The following is a 12665-nucleotide window of genomic DNA, read 5'->3' as shown; positions in this document are numbered from 1 at the left end:
ATGGGGTCCCGGCATTTCCCAGCCCGGTCGATGCTTTTCCAGAAGGAGCCGAGTGGAGTGACGTACCGCGTGCCCGCGCTGATCTACGTTCCTCGCTCCGGCCGCTTCCTGGCCTTCTGTGAGGAGAGACTGACTCCAGCGGACGCTCAAGCTCATCTGCTGGTCATGCGCAAGGGCACGTTTTATAAAAACTATGTGGACGTAAGACACGTTCTAACATCTGCTAATACTATTAAACCAATAGAATATGTTTTTTCGTAATGAAAAAAGCCTCTTATTTCTGTCCTCAGTGGAAGGACATGGAGGTGTTGAGTAGCGCTCGACTGGAGGGCCACCGCTCAATGAACCCGTGCCCTGTTTATGATGAGTTCACGGGCACCATCTTCCTGTTCTTCATCGCGGTTCTGGGTCACACCTCTGAGTCTTACCAGTTAATCACAGGGAAGAACGTGACCCGGCTCTGCTATGTGTCCAGCAGTGACCACGGGGACACCTGGAGCTCCGCTACTGACCTCACCAGGACACTCATAGGGGACACCATTAAAGGTACAGTCTGACAGAGCATCTTCCTCAGATCAATCTTAATGTAGACTCTCTTATTCCAGATTGAAAGGTATAGTTCACCCAAAAACTTGATGTCAGTCTCTCTTCTGTAGAACACAACCGGAGGTTTTTCAATGAACCAATGGTTGGTCAATTCAACACAATGGCTATGCATTTTGGTTTAACCAATGTTTCACATCTGAGATTGTAAACAGTGAAATGTTTGTTTGATCAGCCCATCACTTCAACCTCTGGCTCATGGTGGGACTTAGTATTTGTCTGACCAATTGAAGTTTCTCAACTCCTTTTGCTGATGCCAGTAGTGCAGAAAGAATAGACTCTCAGGAAAAAAGGTACAGTGGAGGTACAATTTTGTTCCCAGGGGAACAAAACATACAACTGTACCTTTAAAGGTACACAATTGGTCCTTAGGGTACAATTATACCATTGTTTTCCTCTACTTATGGGTACCACCCCAGTGGCAGCCATTTTGTACCCATTTTTTGAGAGTGTAGACTGCAGTCTTAAGCCCAACGCCGACAGTCACCAAATTACAACACGTCACTTGTCAGACATCCTAAGGGTGTTTTCACACTTGGTCTTTTTCAGGGGTCTGAGCGCGGTTCGCTAGCCTGACGTCGTCATACTCAATTCTAGTCAGAATTTGAGTCTGATACTGCTCCGTTGGGCTGTGATTATGGGGCGTGTTTCAACCGAGCCAGGAAAGACCTCAATTGGATAGACCTACAACCAATCAGAGCAACGGAGCGACGCATAGCGTTAGTTGTCAAATGTTAACAGAACTCAACTGCACTGTGTTGCCAAGTCCGCGGGTTAATGCGACCCCAATTATGGGATATACAGACCCAGGAATGCGAATTTTAGCAGGCAGCCCTGCCAAAATAACATATTTTACCCCCCAAATGCCTTTTTTTCCAGAGGACCCCCCCCCCCCCCCCCCCCCCCCCGGAAAGCTATTGCCGCACACTGGAATAAGTAGCCTAAAGAAGAAAAAGATGAGTGTAAACGATCTTTGCCGGTGTTGTAAAAAAAGAATTTAAGGATACACAGAGTACTTACCAACCCCATCATCATTTCTGAGAGAAATAGTGAAGGTGAACGCATATACGAACAAGTTCTCCGTTTAGGATTAGAACAAATTCAACCCAAGCGCCTTTGATGACGTGGATGATGACGTTACTGTTGATCATCTGTCCATCATCGTCTAAAGCCCGCCCTGATGATTTCATTGGTCCGAACAGTTTCTGTTCAGGCATAATTACTCCTCTACAGATCAAGTCCAGACCGAACTGCCCGAGCTCAAATGTTGTGGGCGGGGCTAAGTTCGGCTGGCATCCAGGCTAGCGGTTTGCGTGATTTTGCCCCATATGTGAACACTCCAAACGATCTCAGACCCCTTTAAAGCGAACCGAACCGAGACAATCTCAGGAAGTTCGATCTGATTTTATGGTACGGTTCGCTAAAAACACGCAATTTGAACACAAACTGCTCTGGGCTTACTTGATTTTTCTGTTCACGAATTCCAGTGTAACTTCGTCATCAGATGCCTCCGTACAAATCGGCTGTTCATCATGACTGCTTCTTCTAGCAATTCTCTACAAATTATTCGTTCACAACTTACATTTGTTTATTGCAATTTCAACCGCTTCCGCACTGTGTAAGAGAGAAGCTGCGCGCCTTGCCAGTTTAAAATGGTGTCACGAGCGCACACACCTAAAGCATGTGCACATAAGCCAGCTGTCACAGCGCGTGTACTAAACGGCCTCTTTAGCGTCCTATTGCATTTATTTTAAAGTGTCAAAAACACACAAGTTTCACATAAACAGGTGGTTTTGTTTTAAGTGAATGTAAACATCTGCATTACTAGCCTTTGCAGTTTTCCATTTCTTACTTGAATGCTGTTTTAAGGCACTTAACCTTGAAATTTTAAAGCAGTTTATTTAATTTGAATTTTATTATATTGTTTATTTTTTGTATGCTGATGCAATTAAATAAACATGATTCAAGGAAAACAATTCAAAATGTTATTTACAAAGGTGGATGGGTGACATAGCAAGCGCAAGAATATGTAGTACTGCAAAAAATATATTTTTTTTTATGTAAAAAGATAAACAACTCAATTCATTTGTAGCAATGTCACTTAAACATTTTTTTTTTTTTTTTTACAAATAAATATCTTGGTTACCGAGGCACAGACAATGTAAGTGAATGGGATCAAATGTTGAAGGCCATAGGGCCATCCATCAAACACTGAACTGGACTGGATCCAGAAAGCAACAGTGTGAACACAAAGGGGTCTGAGACCACATTCCTACTAAAGTGGACCAAAAAAGGATCTGAGTCCTCTTTCAGGGACAGGAACAGTGTGAACGTGAAGAAAACTGGGTCCTTTTTCACTTGGTTCACCTTTTGGTCCACTTAAAGGAGTCTGAGTTTGGTTCTTTTAAAGAGGACCCAAGTGTGAAAATACCCTAACACAGATTCGGCCTGTTCAATCCGACGGGTAACACACCGATCTGACAAAACCCAATGAAGTGTCTGTCGGTGTGGTGTGAACTGGCCTTTAATTTCCACAATTACTCTACTTTGTTCGATATTTTGCACTAAAATGATGTCTCTAAAGTAACTGTGTGTTTTATTGCTGGCAGAGTGGGCCACTTTTGCTGTGGGTCCAGGTCACGGAACCCAATTAAAATCCGGGAGGCTAATAATCCCGGCCTACGCCTACCACATTGACTGCAGAAACTGCTTTGGCAGGAAGTGTAAGACGTCGCCGCACTCGTTCTGTTTCTACAGTGACTCGCACGGACTGGTGTGGCATTGTGGAGCGGCGCTGTCTGCTCCAGAGAGCGTGGAGTGTCAGATGGTGTCAGTAGATGAGGAAGATGGACTCAACACGCTGTACTGCAACGCCCGGAGTGTGTCCGGCTTCCGGGTGCAGGCCGTTAGTTTTGATAATGGAGCTGTTTTTCAGGACGGCCAGCTGGTGCAGAAACTAGTGGAGCCCAGAAATGGGTGCCATGGCAGTGTGATTGGATTTCCCGCCCCAGTCTACCAACCCCTTCTGAGCCAGGCGAGGTCCATCTACAGCATATCCCCGGCTCAGAACTTCCTCCCTCCCACATGGGTGGTATACTCTCACCCCACATGCTGGAATGGCCGCCGCGACCTGGGCGTTTACCTCAGCCTCCTGCCTCGAGACCCAGACAGCTGGTCAGGACCCTGGGTCATATACGACGGCCCGAGTGCATACTCAGACCTGGCCTATGTGGAGCTGATGTCTGAGGACGCCCCAGCGGTCGCCGCCTTTGCCTGCCTGTTTGAGAACGGCACAAGGACGGCTTATGATGAGATTTCCTTCTGCATCTTCACACTGTATGAGCTCATCGACCACCTTCCACACAACAACCAGCAAAGAAGAGGCTTCAAGCAGAAGAACAGAGTCTGGGAGCGCTGCTTTATCTGCTGATCTATCTATCTATCTATCTATCTATCTATCTATCTATCTATCTATCTATCTATCTATCTATCTATCTATCTATCTATCTATCTATCTATCTAGAATAAAACCTTTCTTTTTGTTTTAAAGCTCTGTTCTTTGACATATTGTATGTTCAGATATTCTGGGTTTAATGATCAAACATGCTGGCGTGAAAAAGTGAGTCAAGAGACCACTGCAAAATTAGCAGTTTCTCTGGATTTATTTGCTGGGTAAAAAACAGTCAAATCAAAAGAGTTAAGCTCAGGGATGTGCAGAGAGTTTCTCAGGGGCAGGGGCTCAAATGTAAAAACTGGGCATAGCTATATATAGTGGTGTGCGGTGGTGTTTTAAAACGAGGAGGCAAAGTCCGGACATTTTTTTTACATATCAAATATAAATATATGTCCCTCTTACACTTCATTTTCCTAGTTAAATAAACATTTGGCTACACAAACGATCTTTTTAAGTCCACTTATTTAGGCCGACATCAAGCCCAGTAAGCACTGAGTGTCAAAGAGAGAAACGAAGATGTGTCTTTAATTTCCCCAAGCTTAAAACCCCACAGTCATCATGTTTTCCGGCCATTTCAGGTTTGATTTTGATGTGACATAAAGCGGTGATATCCAGGTTACTTACTTTTCAATTAGTCTTTATGCCGATTCGAGAATGCACAAAATCAAGAGATGGGATTTATCACGTGAACCAATCATATCCAATCATAACCGATCATATCCAATCATAACCGATCACATCCAATCATAACCGATCACATCCAATCATAACCGATCATATCCAATCATAACCGATCACATCCAATCATAACCGATCATATCCAATCATAACTGATCACATCCAATCATAACCGATCATATCCAATCATAGCGCGGCTTTGGCAGGTCTGTTAAAAGTCAATGGGCTCACTTTACCTGTGGGTGTCGCTGTTGGACACTGTTATTTTGCTAAACGATCATTTTTTACACTTTTTAATATCACATTTTTTTATATTTGCGTTGTTTTATTCTGTAATATCGATTATTGTTACTTATCCAGTTTTTTGAGGAGACACTGCCTCTCTTGCCTCCTTCTTGACAGCCTATATTTAGCATAATAGCTAGTGGTGTCAACAATAATCGATTCAGCGATGCATCGCAATGCGGGGCATGCACGATTCAGCATCGATGCGGCAAAGTGCCATAATCGATTATGTCACCGTTTATTTTCTGGCCTTGAGTTGGACAATAAAGTTGTGAAGTTTCAATTACTTCCAGGGTCACAACAACAACAATCAAGATGGCTGAGGTGGAGGGAGATGACCGCGATAGACGGGTAATTAAAAACGCACCCAAAGCTTGGAAAGCGGACATCTGGGCACATTTCGGATTCTGACGCCGGCTTCACACCGCACGCGGAGCGGTGGGTATGGAGAGCCGGAGCCCGCGCCCCCATTGTGGATTCACACTGGCAGCGTTTGTCTCGAGCAGCTCGTATATTGCAAATACAGACAAATATTGTACATTATGTCACATTTTCCGGTCTTCTCCTCCAAGCCCCGTCTGTCTCGTGCTTTGATTTATGATGGGCAGCATATGCTGCAAATGCGACCGATACAGGAAAGATACAGGAGAGTGATAATACACACATAGCAGCCAATACAATCTGTTGTTCAATATCTGACTGCTTGTATTGCCTCATGACTGATTAAAAATTTGCCTTGTTGTGTGAAGTAGAATTTTGATGCATCACAATGCATCGTAGAATCGAATTGAATCGAATTGTTACCTGGTGAATCGTAATCGAATCGAATTGTGAGGGCAGTGCCAATGCACACCCCTAATAATACCTTTTATTAATGATGAGAAGGGCTTTAAAAATCGTGATAGTTTGGCTTGTTTTCTCCTGCCGTCGAGCAACAGGCGTTCTTTGAATGGCAACAATATCTGACAGATACGTAAAACAATAAACACGATTTTCGACTTTTGAGCGCTTTGTTTCTGTTTTGTAGACATTGTCATATTAATTATAATTAAAATTCAGTTTTATTGACCACGATATTATTGATGATAAGAGCAGGGGCTCGAGCCCCCAAAGCCCGCCCCTCTGCACGCGCCTGGTTAAGCTACAAATGCTATCACAAATGCTATTAATGCCTGATTTAACCTTTAGTTTCATTTGGTTTGTGTAACCTACTGTATTTGAGTTAATTCAGTGATGTTTAATATTTATACAATTCATTTACACAATACAGTTCATTTAGATTAATTGTATTGTGTTAAATCATCTAAATCAACAGCTCGACCCTGTACAGACTAGGCTACTGAAAGAGAAGAGGTCATAGATCCTCTTAATATCATTCATTCATCTTTGTCATTAGGATATGTACCGGAAACTTTTAAGTTGGCTATTATTAAACCACTTATTTAAAAACCGCAACTTGATCCTACAGAATTAGTCAATTACAGGCCAATCTCAAATCTACCCTTTCTGTCAGAAACACTAGAAAAGGCAGTGTCTTCACAATTATGTTCCTTTTCTAGAAAGAAATGGTATCTGTGAGGATTTCCAGGCAGGATTCAGAGTTTATCATAGCACTGAGACTGCTCTCATCAGAGTTACACATGATTTACTCTTATCATCTGATAAGGTAATGGACTCTTGCATTGTCAATACAGGATCTTGACCACAAACGTATGCACCTCTTGATGAAAATAAATGTTGTTATATTTATTCATCAAGAGGTGCATCATTTTTTGGTCCACGTCTTTTATTGACAATGCAAGAGTCCAGCACATCCCAAAGAATTTTTATGAATTTACCGTCTGGACTCAGGTGCAAATTCATGTGTGAAAATGATTCTTCATGCTCCACCCAACCATTCTTTCACAGTCTGAGCTGATGAATCTTGACATCGTCATCCTGGAATATGGCCATGATGTGTCTTCCTGCATGAGTGTTTAAGAAGTGAAAAGCTACACACTCCATCAATTAGGGTTAGAAGAACTGTTGCCAAACATATAACATTCTAGAAACATAATAATCACTGCAATAATCATCCAATCATTGATTTTAAAGCATTTACCAATTCAAATCCAAACAGCAACTTTTTTGTTTTTTTCCTGGGCAGTGTAAATTACGGCACATGCTCTCAATGCCAAATGCTGAACAGTGAGTTGAGTCGTTCATGAGCTGTAGATTATTGTAATGTTGATGAGCTGTAGATTATTGTAATGTTGATGAGCTGTAGATTATTGTAATGATCATGAGCTGTAGATTATTGTAATGTTGATGAGCTGTAGATTATTGTAATGTTCATGAGCTGTAGATTATTGTAATGTTGATGAGCTGTAGATTATTGTAATGTTGATGAGCTGTAGATTATTGTAATGTTGATGAGCTGTAGATTATTGTAATGTTCATGAGCTGTAGATTATTGTAATGTTCATGAGCTGTAGATTATTGTAATGTTGATGAGCTGTAGATTATTGTAATGTTGATGAGCTGTAGATTATTGTAATGTTGATGAGCTGTAGATTATTGTAATGTTGATGAGCTGTAGATTATTGTAATGTTGATGAGCTGTAGATTATTGTAATGTTCATGAGCTGTAGATTATTGTAATGATGATGAGCTGTAGATTATTGTAATGTTGATGAGCTGTAGATTATTGTAATGTTGATGAGCTGTAGATTATTGTAATGTTGATGAGCTGTAGATTATTGTAATGTTGATGAGCTGTAGATTATTGTAATGTTGATGAGCTGTAGATTATTGTAATGTTGATGAGCTGTAGATTATTGTAATGTTGATGAGCTGTAGATTATTGTAATGTTGATGAGCTGTAGATTATTGTAATGTTGATGAGCTGTAGATTATTGTAATGATGATGAGCTGTAGATTATTGTAATGTTCATGAGCTGTAGATTATTGTAATGTTGATGAGCTGTAGATTATTGTAATGTTGATGAGCTGTAGATTATTGTAATGATGATGAGCTGTAGATTATTGTAATGATGATGAGCTGTAGATTATTGTAATGATCATGAGCTGTAGATTATTGTAATGTTGATGAGCTGTAGATTATTGTAATGATCATGAGCTGTAGATTATTGTAATGATGATGAGCTGTAGATTATTGTAATGTTGATGAGCTGTAGATTATTGTAATGTTCATGAGCTGTAGATTATTGTAATGTTCATGAGCTGTAGATTATTGTAATGATGATGAGCTGTAGATTATTGTAATGTTGATGAGCTGTAGATTATTGTAATGTTGATGAGCTGTAGATTATTGTAATGTTGATGAGCTGTAGATTATTGTAATGATCATGAGCTGTAGATTATTGTAATGATGATGAGCTGTAGATTATTGTAATGATGATGAGCTGTAGATTATTGTAATGTTGATGAGCTGTAGATTATTGTAATGATGATGAGCTGTAGATTATTGTAATGATCATGAGCTGTAGATTATTGTAATGTTGATGAGCTGTAGATTATTGTAATGATGATGAGCTGTAGATTATTGTAATGATGATGAGCTGTAGATTATTGTAATGTTGATGAGCTGTAGATTATTGTAATGCTGATGAGCTGTAGATTATTGTAATGATCATGAGCTGTAGATTATTGTATTGTTGATGAGCTGTAGATTATTGTAATGATGATGAGCTGTAGATTATTGTAATGTTGATGAGCTGTAGATTATTGTAATGATCATGAGCTGTAGATTATTGTAATGTTGATGAGCTGTAGATTATTGTAATGATGATGAGCTGTAGATTATTGTAATGTTGATGAGCTGTAGATTATTGTAATGATGATGAGCTGTAGATTATTGTAATGCTCATGAGCTGTAGATTATTGTAATGTTGATGAGCTGTAGATTATTGTAATGTTGATGAGCTGTAGATTATTGTAATGTTGATGAGCTGTAGATTATTGTAATGTTGATGAGCTGTAGATTATTGTAATGATGATGAGCTGTAGATTATTGTAATGATGATGAGCTGTAGATTATTGTAATGTTGATGAGCTGTAGATTATTGTAATGTTCATGAGCTGTAGATTATTGTAATGATGATGAGCTGTAGATTATTGTAATGATGATGAGCTGTAGATTATTGTAATGTTGATGAGCTGTAGATTATTGTAATGTTCATGAGCTGTAGATTATTGTAATGTTGATGAGCTGTAGATTATTGTAATGTTCATGAGCTGTAGATTATTGTAATGATGATGAGCTGTAGATTATTGTAATGTTGATGAGCTGTAGATTATTGTAATGTGGATGAGCTGTAGATTATTGTAATGTTCATGAGCTGTAGATTATTGTAATGATCATGAGCTGTAGATTATTGTAATGTTGATGAGCTGTAGATTATTGTAATGATCATGAGCTGTAGATTATTGTAATGATCATGAGCTGTAGATTATTGTAATGTTGATGAGCTGTAGATTATTGTAATGTTGATGAGCTGTAGATTATTGTAATGATGATGAGCTGTAGATTATTGTAATGATGATGAGCTGTAGATTATTGTAATGTTGATGAGCTGTAGATTATTGTAATGATCATGAGCTGTAGATTATTGTATTGTTGATGAGCTGTAGATTATTGTAATGATGATGAGCTGTAGATTATTGTAATGTTGATGAGCTGTAGATTATTGTAATGTTCATGAGCTGTAGATTATTGTAATGATCATGAGCTGTAGATTATTGTAATGTTGATGAGCTGTAGATTATTGTAATGATGATGAGCTGTAGATTATTGTAATGTTGATGAGCTGTAGATTATTGTAATGATGATGAGCTGTAGATTATTGTAATGTTGATGAGCTGTAGATTATTGTAATGATGATGAGCTGTAGATTATTGTAATGTTCATGAGCTGTAGATTATTGTAATGATGATGAGCTGTAGATTATTGTAATGTTGATGAGCTGTAGATTATTGTAATGTTCATGAGCTGTAGATTATTGTAATGATGATGAGCTGTAGATTATTGTAATGTTGATGAGCTGTAGATTATTGTAATGTTGATGAGCTGTAGATTATTGTAATGTTCATGAGCTGTAGATTATTGTTATGATCATGAGCTGTAGATTATTGTAATGTTGATGAGCTGTAAATTATTGTAATGTTCATGAGCTGTAGATTATTGTTATGATCATGAGCTGTAGATTATTGTAATGTTGATGAGCTGTAGATTATTGTAATGATGATGAGCTGTAGATTATTGTAATGTTGATGAGCTGTAGATTATTGTAATGTTGATGAGCTGTAGATTATTGTAATGTTGATGAGCTGTAGATTATTGTAATGTTGATGAGCTGTAGATTATTGTAATGTTGATGAGCTGTAGATTATTGTAATGTTCATGAGCTGTAGATTATTGTAATGATGATGAGCTGTAGATTATTGTAATGATGATGAGCTGTAGATTATTGTAATGTTGATGAGCTGTAGATTATTGTAATGTTGATGAGCTGTAGATTATTGTAATGTTGATGAGCTGTAGATTATTGTAATGTAGATGAGCTGTAGATTATTGTAATGTTGATGAGCTGTAGATTATTGTAATGTTCATGAGCTGTAGATTATTGTAATGTTGATGAGCTGTAGATTATTGTAATGTTGATGAGCTGTAGATTATTGTAATGTTGATGAGCTGTAGATTATTGTAATGTTCATGAGCTGTAGATTATTGTAATGATCATGAGCTGTAGATTATTGTAATGTTGATGAGCTGTAGATTATTGTAATGTTGATGAGCTGTAGATTATTGTAATGATGATGAGCTGTAGATTATTGTAATGATGATGAGCTGTAGATTATTGTAATGTTGATGAGCTGTAGATTATTGTAATGATGATGAGCTGTAGATTATTGTAATGTTCATGAGCTGTAGATTATTGTAATGTTGATGAGCTGTAGATTATTGTAATGCTCATGAGCTGTAGATTATTGTAATGTTGATGAGCTGTAGATTATTGTAATGTTCATGAGCTGTAGATTATTGTAATGTTGATGAGCTGTAGATTATTGTAATGTTCATGAGCTGTAGATTATTGTAATGTTGATGAGCTGTAGATTATTGTAATGTTCATGAGCTGTAGATTATTGTAATGATCATGAGCTGTAGATTATTGTAATGTTGATGAGCTGTAGATTATTGTAATGATGATGAGCTGTAGATTATTGTAATGATGATGAGCTGTAGATTATTGTAATGATGATGAGCTGTAGATTATTGTAATGATGATGAGCTGTAGATTATTGTAATGATGATGAGCTGTAGATTATTGTAATGTTGATGAGCTGTAGATTATTGTAATGATCATGAGCTGTAGATTATTGTAATGTTCATGAGCTGTAGATTATTGTAATGTTGATGAGCTGTAGATTATTGTAATGATGATGAGCTGTAGATTATTGTAATGTTGATGAGCTGTAGATTATTGTAATGTTGATGAGCTGTAGATTATTGTAATGTTCATGAGCTGTAGATTATTGTAATGTTCATGAGCTGTAGATTATTGTAATGTTGATGAGCTGTAGATTATTGTAATGTTGATGAGCTGTAGATTATTGTAATGTTGATGAGCTGTAGATTATTGTAATGATGATGAGCTGTAGATTATTGTAATGTTCATGAGCTGTAGATTATTGTAATGATGATGAGCTGTAGATTATTGTAATGTTCATGAGCTGTAGATTATTGTAATGTTCATGAGCTGTAGATTATTGTAATGTTGATGAGCTGTAGATTATTGTAATGTTGATGAGCTGTAGATTATTGTAATGATGATGAGCTGTAGATTATTGTAATGTTGATGAGCTGTAGATTATTGTAATGTTGATGAGCTGTAGATTATTGTAATGTTGATGAGCTGTAGATTATTGTAATGTTGATGAGCTGTAGATTATTGTAATGATGATGAGCTGTAGATTATTGTAATGTTGATGAGCTGTAGATTATTGTAATGTTGATGAGCTGTAGATTATTGTAATGTTGATGAGCTGTAGATTATTGTAATGATGATGAGCTGTAGATTATTGTAATGATGATGAGGAGTGAGGGGCCCACGGAGGTGTACTCGGCAGGGAAGCCTCACTGTAATCCTCAGGTCACCCAGGCTTATCAGCCAAAGTAGCCCCTTTTCTGGTGCACCAGAAAAGAGACTAGATTGGGGTATAAGCGAAGGGACTGAACCCCGTTTGAGGTATCATAGTCTCGACCACGCATCGGAGGTGCTGAGTGACGCACGCTGGGTTGCCATGGCAACCCCCGCTGTCACCCGGCAGCCAGACGGCACACGGCGCGCTTAACACTCAAACCTTCACGTGGAAGGTGAGGAGACCAGCGCGTTGACGTGATCCCTTTCCCCTGAGAGAACATGGATCACCCACGAACACAGTCTCAACATGTTTATGCGAGAGGGATCGTGGCTGTGAGAACAGCATATGTTATGCTGATGCAGCGGTGAGCACGCGATCACGTTGATTGTGCCTTTTCGCCAACACAAAGTGTCCCTCTCGTTCTCTGGAGTATCTCTCTCTGTAGATAGGCTCTCCTTTAGAAAAGCAGTCTTGCTTCATCAACGCCGTTCGTCTCTGAAGT

At 38.7% G+C, this 12665-nt stretch overlaps 1 protein-coding gene across 1 annotated transcript; it reads left to right on the top strand.

Moving 5' to 3' along the window:
- On the top strand, positions 1 to 4033 carry neu4 (sialidase 4; the record flags this gene model as incomplete). The annotated part of the gene is made up of 3 exons (XM_079823234.1): positions 1 to 201; positions 291 to 546; positions 3213 to 4033. The coding sequence occupies 3 exons, from the start codon at positions 1 to 3 to the stop codon at positions 4031 to 4033; spliced, it is 1278 nt and encodes a 425-aa protein (XP_079679360.1).
- Between the last annotated feature and the right edge of the window lie 8632 nt (positions 4034 to 12665).

The sequence above is a fragment of the Gobio gobio genome, assembly GCF_949357685.1.
Source record: "Gobio gobio genome assembly, chromosome: 8".
NCBI lineage: Eukaryota > Metazoa > Chordata > Actinopteri > Cypriniformes > Gobionidae > Gobio > Gobio gobio.
The sequence above is the reverse complement of the archived record's forward strand: the minus strand, read 5'-3'. Positions and strand labels throughout refer to the sequence as shown.